The sequence below is a fragment of the Ixodes scapularis genome, unplaced genomic scaffold (genome assembly GCF_016920785.2).
Source record: "Ixodes scapularis isolate PalLabHiFi unplaced genomic scaffold, ASM1692078v2 PGA_scaffold0__279_contigs__length_252992795, whole genome shotgun sequence".
Classification (NCBI taxonomy): domain Eukaryota; kingdom Metazoa; phylum Arthropoda; class Arachnida; order Ixodida; family Ixodidae; genus Ixodes; species Ixodes scapularis.
In genome coordinates this window covers 113,894,277-113,921,859 of record NW_024609835.1, presented here as the reverse complement: position 1 = coordinate 113,921,859, position 27,583 = coordinate 113,894,277, and the positions used below count along the sequence as shown (strand labels likewise).

Genomic DNA, 27,583 nt, shown 5'->3' with positions numbered 1-27,583 from the left:
GCTCGCGACCCGATGGAGCTCAAAGGTTAAAGGTACACTTATGGATACCGTGTGAACGAGGCATCAGTCGTGCGAGGTGTTTTGAGTGGCGCTCGGGGCGTACCTCTCTCAGGGCACGTCACGCGACACTATGACGTCTGCGGCGGAGTAAGGGACGCAAAATCGCAATCTCGATGCCAACTCCGCGGTTGTCGCTTCACTGCAGTATGGCAGTTCGCGCGGAGAAGCGCACTCAACGGAGCTAACTAAGCCGACAGCACTCCGCGAACCCGAGAACTGCCAGTCTTGGATACATAGATCAAAGCGAACAGTACGTTATTCGAAGTGATAATCGAAAGTTGTGAAAATCTGCCCAAACCTAGCGTTACAATCCGGCCATGTAGCGCGACCTCAGCTATTATAGTTTCACTACTAATGAAGTGCAATTTAGTCCTGGCGCGATGTTGGCGCATATTCCTCATATTTTGGCGTTGCCCTCATACGTTGCAGGATCTAGCAGGGTAAACACTTTGGCGCAAAAGGCGTGGCTATCACGTCACTGCGCGTAGTTCATAAGTCGCACACAAATATTCTTACAAAACCCGGTAATCAGAAAAAAAAAGCTTTTTTTTTTATTTTGAAACATCTTTTTTAATAAGATAAGAAACAACCGATCTTAAATGCACATACAAGTGCCTTAAAAAGGAGAACACTACCCAAAAATAACTTCTACAAAAATAAAGTTGATTTAAAAAAAAATTAATATTTACATCCACCAGTATTTAAAAGGTATTGCCAAAGTTTCATTTGTTTACTCTGCATAGTTATGTTTTTATAAATTATTTTCGGTCCACCGATGCTAAAGAAGAGGTTTAGGTTTGAGCTCTTTGGACGCGTTTTTCTCCATTCCACTTTTCGACATCAATTTCACCTTAGGAAAACTATTGTTTGGTAACAGGACAAAAGGAAAGGCTTACTCATTCTTTTTCCTAACTGGAATTGAATAGGCAATGCAACTGTGGCATTGTGTTTTTTTAATTTTAGGATGTCTTTTATAAAATATGTTGATTTTGGCGACAACACAAAAGGCAAAACATTTATTTGATTTTTCAGCACCCCCAATGTCAGCATAAAATAAATTACTTTTTGGTAATTTTGTTTTCACGGTTGCACTCTCTAGGCATTCTGCTGCGTATCTAGTGAAGAAAAATGTTGGGTATTACATTAGTTTTCTAACGATATTTTTCCTAAAGAATGTCACTGTGTTTCTGATAAAATAGGCTATAATTTATTTCACAATTCACTTGCAGAGATAAAACTTTGCACTGCATTCTGCCTTGCAATTGCCAGTATATACTTTAAGTTTCATTCATATAAAGCCAAAGCTTCAAAAGTTGACTCTTCCAGGTTGTGAACTCTCTTAATTGCCAGATACGGGAGAAAATTGGTAACGCTTCACGAGGAGCCTATTTTCTACTATGGTTTTCAAGGTGAAAATGAGTATAGAAGAAAAAATCCCCGAAATCCTGACTGATTAGAGTGGTCATACTACACATTCTCAAAAACAAATTTCATGATCGCAAGAATCAAACCTTAAGAGGGGAAAAAAATGGGCAAAAGTGTATTGGACTTTAGTTTTGCCCAGTAAAGATTTCATGCATTTTATATGCTCACAAACATGGCTCTAATTAGATTAAGAATCTCTGAAAATATACTGAAAGCAATCCTAAAAGCTGGTTCGGACATTTGTGTTGGTGTAACATGGTCAATCACACTCAAATGCATTTCATCACTCACAGCTCAACAGACAAAAAGTCAATTTCAGTAACCTTCCTCCCTCTCCCTCAAAGAAACTAAAGAGCATAATGTCAATTTCTGCAGCTATTTTGCCTTTTCTAGACAGACACATGTGGGAAAATAGAGAAACATTTAGAAGCAGCAACTTATCTGAAGAAGTCGGTTGGAGGGGGAATGGCATAACTCTGCAAAAACACCAGATGGAAAACAGACAGAGGACCGAAGCACAGCCCAGCACATACAGAATCGCAAGCAAGGTGTTCTGGCCACTGCCATATATCTGCTCGTGTGACCATGTGCAGCTGCAAGTTAGTCTTAAGATGCAGGATGCTCATGCTTGCAAAAAAGCGGCACTGGCCACTACAACAAAGTGCAATTGTGCATAGTAAGGGTACCGAAATGGTCTATATGTTAGTTTGCAACTTCAAATTCATTCATGCTGCTTGAAGCTCCAGTGAATGCGAAGACCCAAGATTCATTATCAGTCGGGATGTCAGAGATATTTTGTTGAAGGGGCTGTGCAATGTTAATCGGTTGGAACGCTTAAATTACACAACCATACTGGAACAGATGGGATCCAAGTATGCTCACACACAACACCACTAAGAAGCATCTTTGCTGCAGTGTAACTTGAAGAATAAAAGCTAAATTTTTCTTTTAGTTTCTTGGCAAACTTTAGTGATAATCAGGGGGGTTCTGTTCTGCGACATTTGCAGGAATTACCAAATGGTGTTGATGGTGAAATGGGGCTCTTAAATTAGACGCAAATAGTATGTGGGCGCTTGATTTGGGCCTGCAACAGATGATGCCTCGACGAGCATTCGGGAAGTGGCTCGTGTCCAATAGCTGCAATGACAAGAGGAGCAAACCCTAACAATGTGTGGAAGTCAGTGCATGCCCTGTGCTTTGCCAACCTCACTCTTGGCTACAATGAACACTGGTTGCAAACTGATGAAACCGGACCACTTGGCCGCTTGTTATGGTAGTGCAAAATGAAGGGGTGAACACACCTTGTTTTTCTCTAAATCTTTGTCCGAGTTTACCACTGTGTGGAGAAAAACTAACACTTTTTTCATACATTAGGAACATTAGGGATTAGTTGTAAGCAGCATTTACTGAAAACTCAAAACTTCTTGCACCATCCCCTTAAACTTGCGGTTTGACCTTCAGTATTTTGGCTACATTCAATAATATTCGACCTGAATAGTGTTGCCACATTTTTATCCAAAGTATCCAGCTTGGAAACATATTCAAGCAAGAGTCAATTTCAACTTTAAAAAAATAATTAGTATCTATGATTGCACCGTAACACAAAACATATAAAGTATGAACACTTCAATTCGCTGTTTAACGTGTTAAAGACAATACCCGATCAGTGCTGCTCTCACGAAACTCAGTGTTGGACCTCTTTTGCTGCATCAACAACTCTTCATAATCACATTTTCAGTTTCTTCTGTTCCAACGAAGCCGTCCAGCGGCAACACTGTGGTTCTAGGCACTTTTTTTGCACAGCTTAGCATAGCAGCACAAAGCTTTAATTGTCACTCAAGCTAAGTATGTGCCCTCAGCTTTGTCTGTATAACCTCACAACGCTGTCCCTGAGCATACACAATTGCAAGCATTGCATGTCACCTGGTGCCCCTCACATGCGTGAGGGGCAAAGCTTGCAGTAGCATATGCCTGCTTGTACGAGCTGCAGCAAGGTGCGGGCTAAATGTCCCACATGCGAGTTATAGATTTTCCCGTGTTTGCTTATAACGAAAATCTGAGGAAGTTTTTCGGTGTTTATTTGTATATAAAAATATGCATGTTTTGTTGGGGTGTCAAAAATGGTGATAATTGGTGAAAAAAAGCTCATAAAAACTAAGAGTTAAGGTTTGCTTTACGATTTGTATATGCCCTGATAATGCGTCACACTTATCACAATGCAACAGCACTTGCAAACAATGAACGACAAGTCAAAACACGGATAATGCAGTCGTCCGGAGCTTTTCGTTTTCTTTGTACCTGCCTTTCTGCATTGTACGATGACAAAAATTTAAATGTTCTCATGCAAAATCTTTCTGCCATGAGGAAGGAAAGTTGCTTTTGCTTCTTTCACGCAATTCAGCCAATTATGACTGCTAGTGTAATTTTAAGCGCTGTCGTCCAATTCTGACCTGAATAGAACAGAAGACACAGTGACAACCCATGGTGACCCACTAACTCACCTAAATCTCATGCTACTGTCCTCCAAGGCCAGCAATTCTTGATTCAAAACTGGCAGGGTGCTTCATTCTTAGCAAGAGTGTGCGGCCACCAAAAATATAAGTTAGAGTATAAAATATAGAATAACTTTTGTCAAACTTTATGCTAAACAAAATCAATTCAAATCTGGGTGAAATCAAATCTCAGTAGGTTAACAACACCCCTAGTGCTGCTCGGTACACACCTTTGGAAAAAGAGCTCTCTGGCCTCTGCCATTTTGCGAATCGAACGACCCCTATCAGCCAGAAATTTCTGCCACCTGCCCGAGCTGTGGAAACCCGGTCAGCGCGACTCCCCACCTGCATTGTGCATTCAGAGTTCGCCGGCTTTTCTTGGAAGTTTTTACTTTATTTGCATGTTTAGGATGCTTATCCTTTGTATGTTATCTTCCACTGTGAGAACCAGGGAATACCAGGGCTCGTAGCCTGCTCAGCCTTCGCAGGAAATGAACGAAGAAAGCAAACGTCAAGCAGCCCGTGACGCAAGGAGTTTAACCTTGGAGGATTATTTCCGCTGAGATAATCTCGAAAAAGCCTTTCCGGCTATGCTCCGGGTCTTTGCAAAAAAATAGCTGATAGGGTCAGGTCCGAGGTGTGGGGAGGGAATAGACGCGTTCGTCCATTTGCTTTGAAGCTGTGCAAAAAAGCAGCTCTCGTCTACATGTGCCCCAAAAAACGCCGGATTCCATTTGATCGTCATGAAGTGACCATCATTGGCACTGTACATTGAATATACTGTGTTATTTGAGACCTTTCTCAAATCTTGTTTGGATAACGCGGCACCGTGGGGTACATACAATATATGTTGTTCGATTGATGAGACTCGTTGAATTTCATCTTGTGGGCGTGGAATATTCATGCAATTTGAATATCCTGTGCGGTCGAATGTTTTCGACGGTTAAGACCTTTGTAGATTGACACGGCTGACTGTATGGTGCCATAAAAAGATCTACATAATATGAAACAAACATTCCAGTTGCATATGTTTTGTTGCACATGGACTCACCAAAACAGCTTTCATTTCTTTGTTTGTCCCCAAAAATAGTATAATGCATTCTTAAAAACCTTGAGAAATTCTATTCGCCACAGAACACAAAATAAAAAATAGAACGCAGCAATTTAGCCTCCACCAGTGTCCGAAAGTAGGCCGACGCAGGCGGCCACAGCCCACAGACTAGAAAACCCATAGCCCAGCGCAGCCGGGCAACACTGACACACCCTCCCAAAAGGAAAAATCCCTGGGCTAATCTATGCCGACGATACTGTCCTGATGGCAGACTCCCTGGAGGGCCTGCAGCCCTAATGAACGAGTGCAACACAATGGGGGCGCCACTGGGGTTGAGTTTCAGTGCTAAGAAGTTGGCATTGATGGGCTTCGGGGACAGAGGAGACACAGAGGCAGATAACCTAAAAATCCAGGGGGTACAAGTACCTGGGGATCCACATCCAGGAGGGCCAAAACTACCTCGAAGACCATGAGGCCAGGCTAAGAGCAGGAGGTCCAAGGGGATATCGACTGCCAGAGCCCTCTGGGGTTACAACCGTTTCAAGGTCTCCAGGGCGGTGTGAAAGATGGTGGCAGTGCCAGGTCTCACTTTTGGAAATGGAGTTCTGTGCCTGTTGGTCCCGCACGCGTGAGTGCCTAGAGGTGCGCGAGAGAGGAGTGGGATGGGCGGCACTGGGAGCCAGCCGAGGAACGCCTCACGAGGCAGTGCAGGGGGACATGGGGTGGTCTATCTTCGATGCAAGAGAGGCCCGGTCCAAGCTGGACTTCGAACGACTCCTCTGCCAAATGCAGGAAGAGCGGTGGGCAAGACAGGCTTTCAAATATATCCACCCCAAGAGCCTCTCGACTAGGTGGGTGCGACGGACACGCCAGCTGGCCGTCCGGTATCGCATAAACAACCATTTCCTCTACCCGACTCCAGAACAACAACTGGAAAACATCCGCACAAGAGTCGCTGAAACCGAGACTCAACGGTGGACGGAAAAGGCTGAACAGAAGCCGGCAGTTGCCCTCTACACCAGGAAAAAACAGGAAGTGAGGAAGATAGAATTCATAGACAACGGCAGGGGCAGTGGACTTCTGTTTGACGCCCAAGGAGGCATGCTGAGAAAGTGTGCTTCGGGCAAAGTACACAGACACCGACGTGCGATGCACCCTGTGCACACAGGGGGCCGAAAAAAATGCGGCACCACGTCATTCTGGAGAGCACGGGCCTGCAACCGGAGGTGCCGTGCGGCGGAGTCATGGTAGTGGCGTTGGGCTTCCAGCAAATCGACGAGCAGGGCAACGACAGAGGCAACGACGGCGCCGACAGCACCGTGGGCAGGGGACCGTGGCCTATACCGGTGGTGGAATGGACAAAAAGACTGAACCACTGGTGGAAGAAAAACCAAGAAGAAAATAACAGATAATTTTGGCTAGATCCAGTACGCTGGGATCCCCCGATACAAAGCCATCTATCTAAACCCACACCCAAACCAGGGACGCGCGCTTTAAATCACTTCGTTCGAGACTGCCGCTGGAAAGCTCTACAGGGAGCGTTTGTGAAGCATACCCCAACAGATAGCGTCGTCGCAACTGTGCACACTGAGCCCAAACCACGTTTTGGCTGCGGACGCTATTTTTTTGAACAGCGCAGGTACCCAAAGCCTTTGCACTGCTTGTGCAAGGTGCAAAAGTTTGTGAGAAGGCTAAAACCTAGACAGGCCAAGCGTTGAAGGGTGGCACCCAGGATCGCGCCTCCATGGCTTCGAAGGCAGCGGCGTCCCTGCGACTACAGTTTTCAAGACCCGGTAAGACAAGCCAATATCGCCGGCAACTTGCTGCTTGCAATGGGCAAACACGTTTCGGCAAAGATCAGTATGCGACCGCTTTTGCCAAGGCGACAAAAACGATCACTGCCGGCTTACTGGTTGCAATTATTTTTATATTTAGGCAAATCTAAAAGGTTAGGAAAAATAACTCACTTTTCCCAAGTTACGGCATATCATATGACAAATAAAAGCAAAGGTGCTTGGGTTGCAGGGGAGGGACACTATTCTGAAACTCTCTCACATAACCTGCGCAAATGTGTGTTAAACTTGTGTGTGCGGTCCCTATTGTCCTGGAGCGTGTCAAACTGGTTTGTTATGTCTAGATATGTTTTCTTGGTAGTGTTTGTGGGTCAATACATAAAAAAATTATAGAATAAATATTTTTACCATTCTCAAGCAAAATATAAGGTGCAGGTGTATCTGATTATGCTCGGATTGGCAATAAACACTGGAGAGCATTGGCAATTTTAAAATAACGGATTGTACCGTTTTATTTCAGTATGGGTTCAACACCCTACTTATGGTAAGTACTACCTATTATCTATAACTCACAAACCTACAAAACAAAAAAATGAATTATGAAATCAGAAATGACATAGGCTTCGGTGTGAAGATGAAGAGAAAACGTTTTCGTGCAACCAATCTTGTAATGCCACCCATCGCTTTCAAGCCAATTACTCGATCCCGTATCATTCATATTACGTCTGGGGATTCCCGCCGGTTTTGGGAACAGCCGCAAACAAAACCGACCAACAAGTTGACACCGCCGCCCTTTGGAAGGGAGCACCTCACTTTGGCAGGTCAGCCTTCATTACCTCAATCTTGATTCCTAAATTTCACCTATATGTCGTCAGTGCCCCGAAACAGCCGGTGGGACTGTCTTCCGAGGGCTGCCCACGTCTAGAACCGCGCCGGGGTTAGAGCCACTGTTCCGCCGAGTTGGCCGAAAGGTCCATGAGCTTCCAGGCGGCCCTGGGGTCCAGCTCGTTCTGGTCTCTGCATAGGACCCAGGCATAGTGCATCCGCATGATCTTCTCAGGGTCCCCCTCTACGACGTCCCCCTTGGCGTTGCGCACCACCATGATCTGCTGCGACTGGAAGGTGATGATGAGCACTGGGCCCTGCTCCATTATCTTGCCCATGGCCAGGTCAACGTTGGTCACGTCCAGCACCTTGGAGTCGAAGCGGTACCCCAGCTGTGCCGCCTGCTTGATGGGAGTGCTGAGCACGTTGAAGGGCGCGTCGTGGCACCAGTCGCGCAGGATCTCCAGGTCACCGCGGACGATGGCCTCCAGCACGTTGGGGATGATGTCCGTCTCGCACTGCCTGAGGAACTCGTTCTTGTCGAAGGCCGGGTCCATCTTGCAGATCTCGGTGAGCACCTCGGACAGCTCAGTCTTCTGGAAGAGGCCGCCAAAGATGTCGCTCACCTTGTCGGTGAGCGTCCGCGACGCTCGCACCAGCGGGTTGTCGCTCTCGTCGTACTGGGTTTTGAGGTCGAAGAACTTGTGCACGTACGGGTTGTTCTCGCGAAAGTTCTGCCAGCTCTGGTACCAGCGCGAGTCCTTGTGCAGCTCGATGCCCGTCGCCTCTTCGTTCGGGCTCACCACCCGCGGTTCAGCGGCGGAGGCGCTGCTCGACTCCGAACGCTTGCGGAGTTTCTCCGGCGCCCGGTATACCCTGGCGCCCGGAATGGTCGAGACGTCGATTTCAGTCTTGACCGCTTTGATGCCCGACGAGACGGCTTGGAAGGCGCCCGATTTGCCGAGCTGGTCGCCCTGCTTGGCGAGGGTCTCCGCCGCCGTCTTTGCGGATTTGGCCAGCTCCTCGGTGAATTCCCGACTTATCTTTCCGATCTCGCTCTTCTGCGCCTCTTCGATGCCTTCTCGGATCTTTCCTTTGAGAGATTCGAGCTGCTCCTTGATTTGCTGCGACCCTTTGGCCGTCTCCGCCTCGATGTTCTCGTACTTCTGCCGAGCACTGCGGAGCGCTTCCGACTGCTCCAACTTTGCCGCTTCTTCGCGAAATTTCTTTAAGCTCTCTTTCATCTCTTTGCTCTGCACCATTTCTTGTTTTATGTTCTCGAAGACCTGGCCGAAAAAGCCCTTGCGCTGAGGCGGCGAGCTGTAGCATCGCGTCAGCGGCGGGCTGCGAAACAGACACATATTTACATTGTTGTTTCGAAGGAGGTGGAGGTTGCAGATATGCCGGTAGCTTTTTTGCGACGTGGAGACACTGTAATTGCACCTGTTCAAAGGTATAACTCGCGACACACGGCACCATGCTTGCGGCACGGCGAACGCCATCTTTTTCGCCCTCCAGCGTGATGCCCAGTGTTGTGGGTCGTTGATTTGGATATGGCTGACTTTAGCAAGGTCGCAGATTCATTTTAAATTAACAAGTTTCGGTTTCAATTTTTTTTTTTTGTCGGAAGTTTTAGAAAGATTAATGGTAAAGATCAAAACAAAAATAATCATACCTTTTTATATTTTAGAAATTTTTTATTGTCTCCTAAAAATTACATTACTCTTTTAAAAAAAAAAGGTTGCGTAACAATAATAATAATAATAATGTAATTTCACATCGTGTCTAAATATTTTTTTGAAAGAAAATATATATGCTGGGCAAGTTCTTTTCATTATACTCCGTTTTACCTTATTTGTTGTACAACAGCGAAAGCTAGAAGAGCGAGATCATAGCGTTGGGCGTTGGCAGCTACCCTAAATGCACGAGAGCTTGTGCCGCCGAGCTGTGCCCTAAAGCAAGGAGCTCACGCTTGTAGCCTTTCCTGCGGTACTCATAAGCTGAAATAAAGTGTAAAACAAAAAAAAAAAAAAAAAAACAAAAAAAAAAAGGCGTTTTTTGCGTTATAGCGATTGTCACAGGTCGAGTATTTGGGAGCCTCGCCAGGCTCATGTAACTATCGAACAACTAAGAAACTTTTGGCAGGGTTTCAGTAAAAGAACAGAATCTTAATAAAAGCGTGTTTTTTTTTGTTTTTTTTTTTGTAAAAGAAAAAAAAAACAGTTGTTCGTTTCTTTAACAATAATTTACCTTGTTTGAATGATAATAATTTTGTTACATTCAATGTTGTGGCATAAATTACATACAAATTTAAAGCAATCGAATACCTATAATTCAACAAGTTCAAATTTGTAGTCACACAAAATTATCTTAGCGAAAGATGACTTTGAATACGTAAGAAATCTAAAAAATACAAATTTCAAGATGAAGTTTTTCACGTTTAATAAATTGAAAAAGGATATTTTTATTTCCTCGTTCGCTAAGATAACTTTATGTGACTAAAGATTTAAACTTGTTTAATGGTAGATATTCGTTTAGGCTTTTAGACCATATATGGTCTAAAACAGGGGCCTCCAAATCCCGTCCCACGTGCCAGATCCCGCTCGCGGCAGACCGTGGTCCTTCCAATAATGCCCTCTTCCAGCCTAGACAAACGGCGCTGCGAAGCGCTACAAACGCGCAAACCAAGACACCAAAAAATAACTAGAGATACTGCATCGTAACGGGGGTCCTCTCGCCATCATATTAATTGAACATTTTCCTCCCCATTTTTAGTTTTCCGCTTTATGTTTATGCAAGTGTGTCAACATTTCTTTGCGTTCTCATGTCCATTGTGCTTCGTATCCTTTGTCACAACTATTTCACGCTGCCCCAGCATTCGTTTTATCACTCCCGTTTGTCTTTTGTACTGTGCGAATGGTCCGAATTTTCCTATGCGTTTTGATTTATGCCTGGTGAATTTTCTTCGTCAGAATTTTTCTCTAAGGCCATAATTAGCCAAATATTAATTTCAAATTGAAGTATTGATGTGTGTGCATTCATCTCCCTATGCTTACCCTAACAATGATGTTTGTGTTGAAATGTTTATCTAGAAATCTTTATTTAGTTTTTCCTTATAATTACTTTTTCTTTTCCGGCCCTCGAGACTGCGACAGAACCCTAACCCGGCCTCTGAGCCAAAAAGTTTGGCGAGCCCTGGTTTAAAACATCAAATAAATCAGACGCCAGTACTTAAAGGGCTACTCCACCGATTTTTTCATTGTCTCCGATTTGCTTGAAATTTCGCTAAACTAACCAACAAACATCGCGAAAATAGTATCCCAAATATTAGGTCGAAATCTTGTTTTTTCGCGAAGTTATTGAATTTACAGTTTTGGTCCTCACCGTGTTTTTCAAGCTCGAAGTCTCTACTGGCAACAATGAAAAAGTGACGTCAGTGGAAGGCAGGGGTTCACTCTTTGGGCTGTAGATTTTGTTTTAAACTGATTCGAAGCAGTTTCATGGTGTCAAATGAATGTTTGGGAAGCTCGCTGCAGTACCCGCGCTCCAGCACGGAACAAATGATTGGCATATTCTATTTTTTGGCTGCTTGCTCGACTGGCAAGCGTGCCTGCCACTGACGTCACGGCCCTGAAAAGCGCGCGTATATTTGAATGTTGGTTTTTGCATCATTTTCATTTGCCGATTTCGCAATAACTATTATGAATTTCGCGATTTTTAATAGCATACCGGATAGAGTAAAGGCCGGGGAGTCAGAAAATATAGTTAGTTGAGGTAGCTCAAAAAATCGGTGGAGTACCCCTTTAAACGTACAAATATGTATGTATGGATGCATGCATGCATGCATGCATGTATGTATGTATGTATGTATGTATGTATGTATGTATGTATGTATGTATGTATGTATGCATGTATGCATGTTCTATGTCTGTCTATCTATCTATCTATCTATCTATCTATCTATCTATCTATCTATCTATCTATCTATCTAATCTATCAGGGATGGGCGAAATACATGCAAATATGTATCGAAATACAAATACAAAATACTTCGTCAAAATGTATTTAATTACAACTCTAATTACATTTCCAAAAAAGCATATAAGTACAATATACAAATACAACCAAATGTATTCGGTTGTATTTGTACACACGCACACTAGTGACGTCACTGCGTGTAAACCGCAACTGCAAAGAGAATTCTTTTTTTTTTTTTACAGCGCAGCTTTTAGGTGTTTGTTTCCACGGTTCGCGGCATCGCCGTCAGCCTAGGCGTCGACGTCGGTGTCGGCACCGATGTCGGCGTCGCTGTCGTCGTAACCGCCCCGTTAAATTTAGCGGGATATTGCATTGTTGTTGAGGTCACGTGGCGTCAATTTTCCACTAAATCTAGTGGAGAAACTGAATTTGTTCATGGGTGACGTGGCACGAAGTAATGTGACGTCATTTTTCCCGCTAAATTTAGCGGGGGGAACTGAATTGGTGTGACGGTCACGTGACATCAATTTCCCCGCTAAATTTAGCGAGGAAACTTAACCCGCTAAATGTAGCGGGAAAATTTCCCTGCTATATTTAGCGGAGAAAATTTCCCCGCTAAGTTTAGCGGGTTAAGGAGGAGGAGGAGAAGATACAGAGGGGTATAGCCTCCCCTCCGTACCCTCCCATCCTCCTCATGAGTGCGCTGTAATTTCGCATTACAAAGATTTTAAAACGTTTCTTTTTTGCTTTGTTTTGTTCTGCTTACTGTTGCGAAAAGCAGCAGTGGGCAGCACTGCTGCCCACTACGCTCTATACGTACAGCAGCACTATAGATTGAATTACATAAAATATCTAGTAACGCACATTCACAAGAACGTTTATTACGACCACAAAGCGACGTTACGATGAGTTCAAAGTTCATTCTAAATGCTTAGAAAAACGTTTTAACGTTGAGGAACCGTCCTTATTTTGAGTTTTTGTCCATAAGTGGCGTACCCAACGTTCTGCTGCCCACTGCTGTGGGCAGCAGTGGGCAGTGGATGAAAATTCAAAATGAGGACGGTTTCTGAATGTGAACTTTGAACCCATTTTAACGTCGCTTTGTGGTGACAAAAACGTGCTTGTGAACTTGCGTTATATATTTTATATAACTGTATGTACAGTGATCCTCAAAGTCATCGTCGCCACTCGGTTACCCAAATATCGTTCTGTTGCTGGCTATTCAGAGCTAAATTGGTCGGTGGAACCACTAAAATATCTTCACCATGCTGAGTTGTGATTGGGAGGAGAAAACGACACCATAAAGAAGATAAACCGGTGGGCCCAGGAATAGCACGAACAGCAGGGCCAAGCATGAGGAACACTGTATACATCTTCACGGTGCATGCGAGCCTCTCTCTCTCCCCCCCCCCCCCCCCCCCCCCTTTTTTTTCTTGTTGTAAGAAAAAGAAACGAAGCTAGAAAGGGTTAGTCGAATCCAGCTTCTCCCTATAGGCTTAGCGTGCGTGGCGAACCAGTACTTGGAACAGGGCCGGCCCTGCACCATCAAGCGCCCTGGGCAAACTCCGGATGTGCACCCAGCCTTTTTTTTTTTTTCTACACGCCCCCTATGTCCTAGTAGGACATCACTGTTATGTATATTGTCAGTTAGCACGTCACTAGCGCCCCTTAGCGCCAGCTACAGTGTCCCCAAGCAAGGGCCAAGCCTAGTCAAGGGTTGGACTACGCCCGATCATGTAACCAACCGCATATTAAACATGTGCTCTCAGTAATCCCAGTAATCCGATGTCATCCTGTTAATCCGTCCCAGCATAAACATAACAATCACGTTGTTAGTAAAAATTAGAGCAGTGGTCCAACACGAGCGTTTTGTCAGACGAGGACCTCATTCTAAAAACGAACGGCGATCGAGGGGTCCATATCACAAGAGCGAATGACATTTTAGCGAACGGCGACATTTGAGCGAATGGTCGTTTTAGCGAATAACGGGGGCGCGCGTTAACCCATCCGTCGCGCTGCGCTTTACGCCGCTTCGCGGCGACAGTCTGCGGCAACTCATTACAAAAATATGAACTCATTTGGCCCACCCGAAAACGCCGCTTCGCGGCGTCCGACTATTCGCTAAAGTGTCATTCGGTGAAACGTGGGCGCTCGCTAAAATGTCATTCGATCAAGTGAGCGCCTCCCGCGATCGAGCATATAACGTGTTGGGCACAGTATTTAAATAAATGAAAAAGCTAAAAAAAATAAATAAAAAGGGGTTTTGATGGCACCCTGAGCAACCGTCAAGGTCGCCCACCCCTAGGGCCGTCCCTGAGTTAGAAAAGGGGTGTTGTTGTTGCTTGAAACGTCTTTATTAAATTAACGTGATTCAAAATTTCGTGCTAGGCCTCTCGGCGCACCAGTAATAATATTTCTTTTTTGCACCCATAGTTCTACCTCTTCCCACCTTAGCAGACTGCATCGCTGGAGAGGAGGCGACCTCCACTCCTGCGACCTAATCTGCTAAAGTGAAAAAAGGGAGGGAGGAGCTTCAGCACCCGGATTAAACTTTAATATTTATAAACTTTTAAGTTTCAAGTTAAAGAAACGCGATTTTTTTTAAATAGCGATTTCTCTGATTTTGATAAGCAAACTGGACGTGTATATGAATAGACTAATATAATATACATAACGAGCCTAATTATTTGATAATTCGAAGCCAATCACACCGTGAGTGTGTGCCAATAAATAATTAACAATCTGGCAGAAACAAATGGAGGCGACCTAAATCCGCGCCTAAAACTGTGAACTTTAAACATATCGCGTTTTTGAATGTACAGACGTATATGTTCAAACGATATATATATCTAATTTTTATTGAATGGTATAGAATAGATCCTGCCAAGAGCTCCTCAAACGAATAAAATGAAAATAAATAAAAGTGGATTTAAAACCAGATTGCTTTCATAATCAAAGCCCCTTTTTGCTAAGGTAACTTCATTGTCCAATAACAATATTGTACCTAAAACAAAAACAGAAAAAGCTAGACAAGGAAAAAGGAAGGGACAAAGACAACGAAGTCTAAAAAATCCAGACTTGCAGATCCAACGACGCTGTACGTACACACATCCAACGACGTACACATCCAAGGACACCTGTAGCCCTACATTGAATGTAATTAAAGCTATCACCTAAGCCACGTAAATTATCCTCAAAGGAGGTAAGCTAAGAATTTTTTTAGAACAATCAATAAAAATAAAAACACTGTTTATGAACCCGCGATGTAAAACGTTTCTTTGTAGTCCGGAAGGTATGTGAGCAACGCGAAGCTCCCAAATGTGCAACCTGTGACGATCACCCAAACCTCAGAATCCGCCTTTGGACGTTCAGAAATCCCACATACACATAAACAACCCGTGATACAAAAATAAAATAAAAATAAAATTAGAAACCGTAATGAGTAGCAATGTCCAGCAAACGAAGTTCGTGAAAAAACCTATCTGCGCAGAGAGCATTTTCACGCGAGGACGTAATCTCTCCATTGTAAGGCGTTGGCAAAGGTACCGTTTGTCGCCATGGGTTTTTTCTGTCGACCGTGATCACCGGCTCTGCGGGAAAGTGCACGCGCAGGCGCATCAATGCATTGCGGAAAACAGAGCGAGAAAGATACGACAAACTGACAGAACCAGCGATTGGTTCTGTCAGTTCGTGTTTTTCGTCCGTCGTATATTTTCGCGCTGTTTTCCGCAATGTATCCGTGCCAACTAATTCGGTAACAATTTCGCTTAGTGGTCCTTGACCGCAGTGAGCGACCGTACTGGTAATACCGGCTGTCCAAAATAGCAACCAGGCTCTTAAAATTGACCGCAAAAATCGGTTTCTTAACCTATCGCGCCACGATTCTGTGCAGTGTTGCCACATATGGTTAATTTTTTTTTTGTGTAAAATTTGCAGAAAGCGAATTCACCTGAGGAAAAAGTAAAGAAAGAAAAAGGCTTAGCTCCTATGGCAGCGCAACGAAGTCACCAGTCTTCAAATGATACGGCGCCGTTTCGCACGGGAGACAAGAGAGGGCGCAAGTGGTCGCGACGCCAACTACCACCAACGAACGTGCGTACGGCGCCGAGAGCTTTAAAACAAACGACATAAGTACCACACACACAAAAAAAAAAGAAGAAAAAGCAATGTCGGAATTACTTAGCAATCGATTATGTGTCCATTTAATGTGTTTTATTAGTAAGGATGATAAAATATTGCATTGGCAACTGATATCAAAAATGCTCGCGCATATTGTCTGCTACAGACGCCGGCTCTCGGCGCTGTATGTTCGTTCGTTGGCGGCTGATTGATTGATTGATTGAAACGTTTTTATTAGCAGAAAATGAAATAACCGCCGTGCCGCTTGAAGTGTATTCATCTGGAACGGTGGCTTAGGGAGGGAAGATAGGACCAAAGAGGACAGAGAGAGAGGTTAAGGAAGGAAATATAATTATATGTACAGGGGAAGGTTCGCTGTGCGCACAAAGGCAAGCAGCGAGTCGAGAATGTGTTTTCGGTGATCGGGGGGCTTTGTGGAGTGTGGGCATGTCCATTCCGCGTAACTTGTGGGGCGATAGCTCGCCGGGATTATATTGAGGTGTTTAGCCCTGTGCATGGAGTGCTTGGGACAGTCCCATATAATGTGAGGGCACTTCGCTGGCACTTTGCAATGGGGGCGGAGTGGGCTAGGGCCAACATCATCCTCGGAAATAGGGCGGTGAAATCTGGCCCTCCACACTGGTGTCAGTGCCGTTTGTGTATGAAGCTTACGGAGGCAAATCCTCTCCCATCTAGTGTATGCAGACGGGAGGGGACATTCCTCCTGAGGAAGGAGAGCAGCAAGTCGCGCCTTTCTGGCAAGACGAGCGGCCTCCCTGCGCTCCAAGGGGTCCATGGGAACCTGGGCGGGATTGGGATCGGAGGGGCGGACACAGCCTTGTGAGGGTTCAAAAGTAAGTAATAAATCCCTCGCGGCTGTGTTCGCCTTCTCGTTACCCGGAATGTCGGCGTGGCCGGGTATCCACGTTATTGTTATGTGGCCCCCATTGGAGCGGAATAATTTACATACGGATCGGAGCTCCCGGACGCTTCAATTGCGGCTGGTCAGGCAGGTGCATTCTCGCACTGCCTCCTGTGAGTCCGTGAATATGTACATACGCCTACCGTGGTGATGTGAGTGTGACTGAATGGCCCACAGAATTGCTTGGAGCTCTGCAGTCTTGGAACTTGGTGTGTACGGTGCAATTTTGCATGCATGATTGCCGGGTGGTGTGTGAGTAATAGGCAACAGTGGTCTCTCCGTCATCCGCTCGGGCAGCATCAGTGTGAATTAATAAATTTTGTTTTTCCGCTTCCAGTATGGTAAGGGCTTTGATGTGCCGAGTTGCAGCCGCCCGCTTGCGATTGACAGGACGCGGGCCGTGTGACTGTGGGAGTGGTTTTAGGTTTACAAGTAGCGTGTCCTCCCACGGAGGGTTAGGATGGGGCGTTGCTGGGGACCTGGAATACGGGATCTCCCAGGTGACTCAGTATAAGCCGGCCGGCCTGGGTTCCCTGAAGACGGAGTTTCTGACTGATGAGCATTTCAGCGGCAATCTCTCTAATGGAGTTGAGCTGTGTTGCCGAGTGGAGTTGGGCTACGGGGGTGATTTTAAGCAAGCCAGTGATGACCCTCATAGCTGCGCGATTAAGAGTTTCAAGTGTACGCTCCTGCGTACGAGTCAATTGGAGATAGTTGTATCCGTACACAGCCTTAGAAATAAGGAGTGAACGGATCAACTGACGCAGGATCTTTTCCTGAGCACCCCAGGTTTTGCCTGTGGTACGACGGATAATGTATAAGCCGTGCTTCCAATGGGCTTTAATGGAGCGCACCCAGCTTTGGGCCCCTCCATTTTGATCAATGGTGAGGCCCAGGATGGTGAGGCTGGGCTGCTGTTCGAGTGTAATCCCGTGAAGATACAGCTTGAATAGGTCGCTGTAGGTGTTACGCCGCCCTTGGCGGCGGGCTACAATCATGTAATTAGTTTTAGTGAGGGACAGGGCCATGCCGTTGTCCTCGAGGAACCGTGATGTCACGTCCAGGGCATGTTGAAGTGTATTCTGTTGTGTAGCTAGTGGGGTACCGGCCGTCCAGAAAGTGATATCGTCAGCGTATATCGTAAAACCGAGGCCTTCCACTTCGTCAAGTCGGAAGGCGAGCTCGGCCATAGAAATATTAAAGAGGGTGGGCGAGAGAACTGCCCCTTGAGGCACTCCCGTTGCATTGTGTGTGATGGGCCCTGAGGTGGCGCCTACCATGACTTGAAATTGGCGGTCTTTTAAGAATGACTTCACGAAATTTAGAATGCGACCGGTGAAGCCGAGGCGTTCAGCGGCGCGGATTACGGTGTGATGAGGAATTGTGTCGAATGCCTTCTGCACGTCGGCCGCAACGATCGTGCGGGGACCGGAAGTAAGGGGTGCGATAATGTCGTGATGTATGAGCGCGAGACTATCTTGCGTGGAGAGGTTAGGACGGAATCCTGTTTGCATAGGATGCAATTTGTTGTGAGTCTCTAAAATCCACGTGATTCGAGTGAGGACCATGCGCTCCATCACCTTACACAGGTTAGATGTTAAGGAGATGGGACGCAGGTTTTTGATGTTAGTAAGCAACTTGCCCGGTTTGGGGATGGGTATGACGGTCGAGAGCTTCCAATCGTTGGGGAGCAGCCCTGTTTTCCACACGTCATTAAACCAGTCCAGCAGATCCTGCATATCGACCTCCGGGAGATTCCGTAAAGCATTAATGGTTATGCAGTCTGGGCCAGGGGCGGTATTGCACTTGGCTGTGTTCAGTGCAAACACCAGTTCCCCCATAGTGAAGAGGGAGTCTTCGGGAAGGTGCGCATTTTCTGTTTGGACCTGGCGGCAGTTGGCGTCGCGACCGCTTGCGCCATCTCTTGTCTCTCGTGCGAAACGGCGCCGTATTGTTTGAAGACCAGTGGCTTCGTTGTGTTTCCATAGGAGCAAAGCCTTTTTCTTTCTTTGCTTCTTCCTCAGGTAAATTCGCTCTTTGTAAATTTTACAAAAACAAAAAACCAAAAAAAACAACAACATTATTTGTGGTTAAAGCTGCACAAAATCGTAGCGCGTTAGGTTTAAAAAACCTAATTTTGCGGTCGATTTAAAGAATGTTTTAGAGGTCTGAGGCAGTTGCAGTTGCGTTGCAGTTGCGAAATCGCAAGCCAAATCGCACCACGTGAAGCAGAATTTAGGCACGGGGGTAAAGAAAGGAGCTGAACGCGGCCAATCTTGAGCGCTGACATCGGTAGTTGCGAGAGAAAAAACAAACAAAAAAACGAGAGAGTGACAATAATCAGTGGAGAAAGAAAACAGGTCGAAAGGCTAGGTGCGTTCGCTTTGCCGCGACGAGTGGAAGTTGCTGGAGTGCTTGTCAGCTTCATTTATTTTTATACAATGCGGTGTGCCGGCGTTTGATTGCAAGGAAGTCTAATTGCTTCTTTGCGTATAAGGCGTCGCCATTTCCATGGTCCCATTGCGGGACCACGCTCATGTCCGCGATGCCCCGCCGTTCGGGAACGGCCGGAATGCGTGCAAATACATGGGGCTTTCGCTTTAGATTATTCTATCAACTCTACGGTCTTATTTAGGCCCAGATACATTTCTATTTTACCGCTTAAATTAAAAACAGTGTCTCGGAATATCTCACATGACTTAAATACTAAAGAAAAGAAAACCTTTACGGGCGTCTTGTCTTTGTCGCTTGTCCTGCGTAGCTTGTTTCTTCTTCCCCTCTGTCTGCGTTTTTTTGCGACTCCGGTACAACAGCGGCAAGCATCAATAAGTTAGTTCAACCAATAGACCTTTCCGATGTTTACAAATCCACAGCTCAGCGTGCGATCTCCACAGCTCAGCACGCGCGTGTGCGTCGCTTCGGAAAGCGAGCAAATCACGCGCGATACGCACGAACACTGAAAATGAAACCGACCAGCAGCCCTTTTCTGGAAAGGTTTATAGCACGGCCGGACTGGAAGCGCGCGCTCTCTTTCTCTTATAAAGAGAGCGCGCGCTTCCAGTCCGCTCACTGCTCTTACTACATTGAGGCACCCTACTCTTACCATTGTACAAAAGACAGTCTGCAAAACACGAGTTATTAGAGAGTTTTAGTAGACCGTTTTCATCTTCCGCTCCGCTCTGAGGGTGCCAAACTGCGCATGCGCGGCCCGCTTCGCCGGAATGGAAAGCGGAGGTTCAAAAATGCGTTTTAGTAGAGCGCTTTTCTTCGGCGTAAGAGCGTTTTGAGCGGGTTCGAAAAATTTGCTTGCGTAGCCCCACAAGTGGACGTTTATAGTACTACAGGTTTTCCCGCTCATTTTAATCCAAGCGACGACCAATTTAATCCCGGGGTCACTCAATTTAATCCAAGCGCCATACAATTTAATCCAAGCGCCACACAATTTAATCCCGGGGTCAGTCAATTTAATCCACAATATATATGTATATGCGCTTATTGTGTTCAGTGGTCGTGTTCCGCTTACACATTTGGTAACGTAGAACAATTGTTTATACAATTAGATTTTGGGGGGGGGGGGGCAATTGATAATTTGATCACTAATGTGATTACTTTGAGTTACTAGTCCCACTACTGACGAGGCTTAATTGATATGTTGGTTACTCTTCTTAAAGCGCAGCTCTTATAGGCACCTGTTTCCGGCTTGAGCGGCGTCGGCGTAACCACGCGGTGCATGATGGGAAAATTCCACCGCTAATTTTAGCAGAAAAATTTCCCCGCTAAATCTAGCGAAAAATTTTACCTGCTAAATCTAACAAAAATTTTCCAAGCTAAATCTAATAGAAAATTTTCCCCGCTGTATTTAGCGAAAAATTTCCTGCGCTAAATCTAGCGGAACATTTTCTCGCTATATTTAGCGGATACTTTCCCCCGCTAAATCTAGCGGAAAATCTTTCCGGCTAGATTTAACAGAAAATTTTCCCCGCTATATTAAGCGGAAAAATTTTCTCCGCTCTATCTAGCGAAAAATATTCCCCCTATATTTAGTGGAATATTTCCCCCGCTAAATCTAGCGGAAAATTTCCCCAGCTAGATTTATCGGAAAATTTGCGCCGCGAAGTCTAGCGGAAAAGCTTCCCCGCAAAATCTAGAAGAAAATTTTTCCGCTAAATCTAGCGGAATGTTTTTCCTGCTAAATCTAGCAGAACATTCGTCCCGCTAAATTTAGCGGACAATTTTCTCCGCTAAATCTAGTGGAAAATTTTTCCCGCTATATTTAGCAGAAAACTTCCCCCGCTAAATCTAGCGGAAAATCTTCCCAGCTAGATTTAGCGGAAAATTTGCCCCGCTAAGCCTAGCGGAAATTTTCCCCCTATATCTAGCGTAAAATTTTCTCCGCTAAATTTAGCGGAAAGATGTCATCGCTAAATTTAGCGGACATGTTTCCCGCTAAATTTAGCGGGGTATTTTCCTCGCTGTTTAGCGGAAAAATTTCAGCGCTAAAACTAGCGGAAAATTTTCCCCGCTAAGTCTAGCGGAAAAATTTCCCCGTTAACTTTAGCGGAAAATCTTCCCCGCTAAATCTAGCGGAAAATTTCTAGCTGGGAAATTTTTCCGCTAAATTTAGCGGGTAACATTTTCCGCTAGATTTGGCGGGAAAAATGTTCCGCTAAATTTAGTGGGAAAAATTTTCCGCTAGATTTAGCGGGAAAATGTTCCACTAGATTAAGCGGTGAGATTTTTCCGCTAGACTTGGCGGGGCAAATTTTCCGCTAAATCTAGCTGGTAAATTTTTCCGCTAGATTTAGCAGGGAAAATTTTCCGCCAGATTTAGTGGGAAAAATTTTCCACTAGATTTAGCGGGGAAGCTTTTCCGCTAGACTTTGCGGGGCAAATTTTTCGCTGTCTAGCTGGGAAAATTTTCCGCTAGATTTAGCGGGGAAAACTTTCCTCTAGATATAGCGGGAAAAATTTTTGCGATAATTGTAGTGGAAACATTTTACACTAGATTTAGCGGGGCAAATTTTCCGCTAGACTTAGCGGGGAAAATTGTCCGCTAAATCTAGCTGGGAAATTTTCCCGCTAGATTTAGCGGGGAAAATTTTCCGCTAGGCTTAGCGGGAAAAATTTTCCACTAGATTTAGCGGGAAAACTTTTCCGCTAGACTTTGCTGGGCAAATTTTTCGCTAAATCTAGCTGGGAAAATGTTCCGCTAGATTTTGCGGGGAAGACTTTACGCTAGATTTAGCGGGAAAAATTTTCCGCTAAATTTAGTGGGAAAAATTTTACACTAGATTTAGCGGGGAGAATTTTCCGCAAGACTTAGCGGGGAAACTTTTCAGCTAAATCTAGCTGGTGAATTGTTCCGCTAGATTTATCGGGGAAAACTTTCAGCTAGATTTCGCTGGAAAAATTGTCCACTAGATTTAGCGGGGAAACGTTTCCGCTAGGCTTTGCGGGGCAAATTTTTCGCTAAATCTAGCTGGGAAAATTTTCCGCTAGATTTAGCGGGGAAAACTTTCCGCTAGGCTCAGCGGGAAAAAATTTCCCGCTAAATTTAGCGGGAAAAATTTTCCACTAGATTTAGCGGGGAAAATTTTCTGCTAGACTTAGCGGGGAAAACTTTCCACTAGACTCTGCGGGGCAAATTTTTCATTACATCTAGCTGGGAAGATTTTTCGATAGATTTAGCAGGGAAAGTTTTCCGCTTGATTTAGCGGGGAAATTTCTCCGCTAAATTTAGCGGAGGAATTTACCCATCATCCAACGCGTGGTTACGCCTACGGCGCCGGCGACGCCGACGCGGCTTAAGCCGGAAACGGGTGCCTAAGAGCTGCGCTCTAAAAAGAGTAACCAACATATCAATGAAGCCTCGTCAATAGTAGGACTAGTAACTCAAAGTAATCACATTAGTGATCAAATTCTCAATCGCCCCCCCGAAAATTCTAATTGTATAAACAATTGTTCTAAGTTACCAAATGTGTAAGCGAAACACGACCACTGAACACCCCCAATAAGTGCATATATATATATATATATATATATATATATATATATATATATATATATTGTGGATCAAATTGACTGACCCCGGGATTAAATTGTGTGGCGCTTGGATTAAATTGTATGGCGCTTGGATTAAATTGAGCGACCCCGGGATTAAATTGGTCGTCGCTTGGATTAAAATGAGCGGGAAAACCTGTAGTAAGACAAAAAAACCTAAGCGTTAACACCAAGAGAGTAAAAGGGAGCGTGATTGTAGAGGCAGTAAAAACGAAGGCGACAATAATGAGCACAAAAGAGTAGGCACACACCTGAAGAAATATTAAGCTATAAAATATAAATATAATCGTTCCACCTTGTGTGCGAGTGAAGCCAAAGGTATAAGCATGAGCATGTTGCTCTAAACGGTACTTGCACTGCACGAGCGCGCGTGCTTATCAAGGACGCTGAAAGGCCGGCACTCGCTCTTGTAGCTTCTGCTCCACTCGAATTAAAACTGAAACACTTATTACTTATTACTACTTATTCGAAGTAGAAAAATAAGAGAAAAGGACGAAGTTTGCGCATTGTGAGTACATCCTTTTGCGTAGTACGAGTACCGTCAGTACAGTGTTGCTCAAGGCTAGCGAGGCAACTGCACGATGAATCCCCGCTGTTCTCAAGGAAGGAGACTTCTACTAACGAGATTAAGCTGGCGAGACATCGAATCTATGATTCGTATCCCTCGTACCATCAAGAGCCGAAGCTTCCTTTCCGAACGCGGTTTGCTGGATATTTCCAACGTAGAAAAGAAACCCTTTAGGAAGCTATCCTGCTTAAAGGAGGACCTGGCTGTTCTGCATGCGGGCCTCCAAATACCAGCACCCGACAGATCGGCGCAGGGTGTTGCCAATCTGGCGAGACGCTTTGCATGGTTCTTCCTCGACTGGCCTATCCCAACCGTCTGTTCGTACTTGGATGAGCGCTTGGACGGAACTTGTCGGTGTTCTTCAGTTCTGTGAACCTCATCGTGGGTCACATCAACGAGAGGTTCGGCCACCTGCTCGCTGACATGAACAAACATAGGTGGTTGACCCTGGCGAAACTAGAGCTATGCTCACAGGTGAGACCCTGCATGGTTTGTGTAAATTTCGCGTTTCCATTGTTTCTAGCACAGCTGCTCTGTCTGGTGGAAAGTTAATTTTTTCTATACGCCAAAGGTGTACTGGGCGGTGTCAGGAGAACTCACGACGAGCGCGTTCGTAATCTATGAGTATTAGTAGGCCACTTTTATGGGCCCTCTTTGCTCTACTTTACGCTCTGCGAGAAGCATCGTCCCCACCTCGCATGCGTGACCCGCTCTGAGTTGGAGCGTATAGCTAGCGGAGTGAGCGTGCGCTCCGCTTCACAAGTTGTAGAGCGGACTGCCCTCAGCGTCCTTAGCGTGATCGCTTAGATCGCAAGATGGCTGCACTTACTCAATACGCGTCGATGGTTTTGACCGTGACCTCAGCTTGAAAGAGGTCGAATCAAGAAGTAAAGCGTACGCCCTGCGCGTAAAAAGTAAACCATTCGATTTGAGTTCTATGTAACACAAAACAGCATAATTAAACGAAGTGAACGAGTAACACTTTGCAACCAGCACGGCGTCGGTAAAGTCGTCGCGTTTTGTGGACGTCCTATGGCTATGCAGTCAGATGTACGGGTGTGCGTGCTTGAACGACGATTATATCTGTGCATGCGCCCTCCTGTCGAAAATGCCACTGAAAGCTGACCACGAGCATAGCGCTCGCAAGCTGCACCAAAGAAACCATTCCTCTCAGCTTTATTTATTCATTGTTATTGGCTGAAGCTGAGCATGTTGGTTCATTGCTTGTGAATGGGGCCAGCTGAACATGGAAAACACACAGAGAAAAAAATATAACACTTTATTATAATATAACACTAAATTAAGAATAAGTGTAAAGAAAAAGGAAACCGGAATCAAGGATTAGCAGAAAAGGAAAAAGAGGAATCATTAAATGTTGCTAGTCCAGCGGTGCGAATGTTATTTATTCACACTCGCTCGCAACTTTTGAATTGTTTAACTTTCCTCAAGAAATGTTTGCGTTGGATTTCCTTGGAAGATTTAGAAAAGAATAGAAACTTGAATGCAGCCTCTTTAAAAGTGCAACCCATGGTGCCGCTAGTCTTCGAGGCCGCCTTATTTTGGCCAAGTGTCTAGGGAGCAAGAGAGCTACGTCACTGTATATCGCGGATGCGAGTCTAAATGTATTAGACACGAATGCTGCGTCAATACTGAAAATGAAATGGGTTCTAGTCACAAGTCTCGCACTAAAAGGGATGCCCAAAATATGGCGGCCGAATATGTTACCCGGTGGTGTTTTGAAAAGAGTTACCAATAACGGTCGAAAGAATATTCCACGTCAATTTTTTGTCTGGTGAAAACCAGACAGGCATAAACAATGCAAAATTTAGCAAACACAACCCTAGACTTCCAAGCAATAGTGGTAGATTAGAACAGTTTTCAGAAGTTTCGTTTTGAATTCCGGCCTAGCGGGCCTCGCATGCACAGTTTGACGACCTCAAACCATAGCAGAATTAAGGAACAACTATATATATGTATATTAATTTACGATACCCAGTTTTTACAACCCTACAATGGAAATACGCTTTATCTTAGAGGAGTAACAAGTCCGATATCACATGTTTTGGTATTGTTTAAATACTGCCGTGTTGTAAGAGGGTTTTTCTTTGTCTTTTTTATTAGGCCGTCAAGGACAAGGGAACACCCCTGAACAGCTGTTGGGGTTTTGTTGACCGCACAGCATGCCCATATGCCGTCCATCAAAAAAATTAGAAGAAGACCACAAAAGGGTGCTCTTCGTGAAGCGCCAGGCAGTGATGTGCGCAGACGGCATAATTTGACGGCTGAACAAAACCTACAAAGACCATGGGCATTTTTTTGTTTGTTTAATATTAGAATGCATAAAATTATCACAGTAAATCATATTCAAGCTTTTGTACTGAGCGAAATACCTGTCCAACTGGGCTGAAAGGCATCTAGAAATATTTTAATAAAAAACGTTTACTAACGACTCCCATTTTACTTCTCATATGTGCGTGTGAATATTGCATCTAACCAAATTACAGTGTTACTGCTGAATTCAGCATTGTAAGAGTAGACTATGTTGCGTGGCCTTCTATTGCAAGAAAAGACCGTAGCACAAGTGAGGCAGAAACTGGGCAGGAGCTTAAGCTGAAAAACGCACTTTCATAAACAGACAAAAGAAATAAAAAGAAGTGTATAGTGAAGCAAAATGGTTTCATGTCACCCCCCAAGGCAGATACATACACTGCACTCCACTGTTAATACGAACAAGAAAAAAAAATCGCTTTTATTTGCAGTTTATTTCTTTGACAGCTATTGAAAAAGCTGAAAATTTGTCGCTCAGATTAGTGCCCTAAACGAGCGCTTTATTCCACACCAATAGGCCAATGTCAGCCCCTCGAATTTAAGGTGAAAAATGAAAACAGGCTATTGAATGCTCCCGCTAACAGTGTTGCGCAGTGTGCATAAATACCAAGGCACCATATCACAAACCGAAGCATACGAAGAAGAAAAGACTCATTTCATTGGAAAAAAAAGTAGAGATATAAATGGAGCACTCGCTTTCGCTAATTTTCACTGTCTTGCTGCCTGAAGTAACCAAACAAAATATCTGTCCGTTTGCCGACTGCTTTAGTCTTTGGTCTTTAACCTTTAATTTTTGGCTTTGGAGAGCCGCGGCACCGCGGAAAGCAGCAGCCCGTACCACCGAGGCCCGTGGTGCCGCGTCTAGGGAACATGGTAATGTGATGTGTATATACGTGCAAGATGACGACGACATGGGTTGTTGGTATTGGGGAGGGTGGCAGTCCGATTCGCAGAAGTCCAGACTGTGGTAATAATCACGTTTATGCGTTTCAATAAAACCCCGAGAGGGGGCAGCCAGTTGAAGGCGCGTGCTTAACCCAGCTCGCTGGTGCTGTTCTGTCTCTCTCTGTGTGGTCAATCCGAATTATCACGACATGGTGTCAGAAGTGGGATGCGAGCGGCCACAGCAGTGAAAAGGGCAGGCGTGACGAGCGGCGGTCACAGCAGAAGAGGCGTCCGACCGGGAAGAAAGAAAACGGTCGGGTAGTCCGGGTACGTCAGAGGCAAAGAGCTAAGCCTAGCTGCGAACACTTAACCGCAACCGGTCAAGATGGCGGCGGGCGAGTGCTATGTTGCGCTTTTTGGACTCCCAGGAGACTAGGGAGAGGGAAGTGACGTCAACGACACAGCAAGCGCAGATTGGGTGTTGATTTCGTTTTCTTCTGTCAACATCCAATCTGCGTTTGCTCTAGTCGTTGACGTCACTTCCCTCTTCCAAGTCTCCTGGGAGTCCAAAAAGCGCAACATAGCACCCCAGGCCAGCCTTCGGTTTCGTGCCACCGACGGCGTTCGATTTTCAACGCCCAGAGGAGTGGACGGCCTGGTCCAGTCGTTTCCTCAGGTACAGAAGGGTCTCGCGACTCATGGAGGAAGAAGGAGCAGCTCAAGTAGACGCTCTAATCTACTGCCTAGGGGGAGATGCCGAGGACATACTCGCCGCAGCAACGCTGACGGAAGAAGACAAAGTGGACTTAGAAAAGGTGCTGGAAGTATTCCAAAATCATTGCATCGGAAAAAGAAACGTTATTTACGAACGAGCGAGGTTTCATCAACGCATAAACGTGATTATTACCACATCCCCCTTTCTCTACAATGGGCTTGACAAGGACTGGTGAGCCCGGTCGCTTTTGCATCCAAAGGAATGAGTGAGACGGAAGGAAGGTACGCGCAAATAGAAAAGGAGGCTTATGCGGTCACTTGGGCATGCGAACGCTTTGAAAAGTTCCTGATAGGAACCAAGTT

General features: G+C 45.2%; 1 protein-coding gene across 1 annotated transcript; it reads right to left on the bottom strand.

The window, feature by feature from the left end:
* Nucleotides 1-7,300: 7,300 nt before the first annotated feature.
* LOC8041787 (mitochondrial import inner membrane translocase subunit TIM44) lies at nt 7,301-9,184 on the bottom strand. The gene has a single exon (XM_002414967.5). It carries the CDS (start codon nt 9,146-9,148, stop codon nt 7,760-7,762), a length of 1,389 nt encoding a protein of 462 aa, XP_002415012.4. The 5' UTR covers nt 9,149-9,184; the 3' UTR covers nt 7,301-7,759.
* Nucleotides 9,185-27,583: the final 18,399 nt, after the last annotated feature.

Bases quoted from the DNA above. Each gene is read 5' to 3' on its own strand.
- LOC8041787 (XM_002414967.5), bottom strand. From the start codon at position 9,148: ATGGCGTTCGCCGTGCCGCAAGCATGGTGCCGTGTGTCGCGAGTTATA.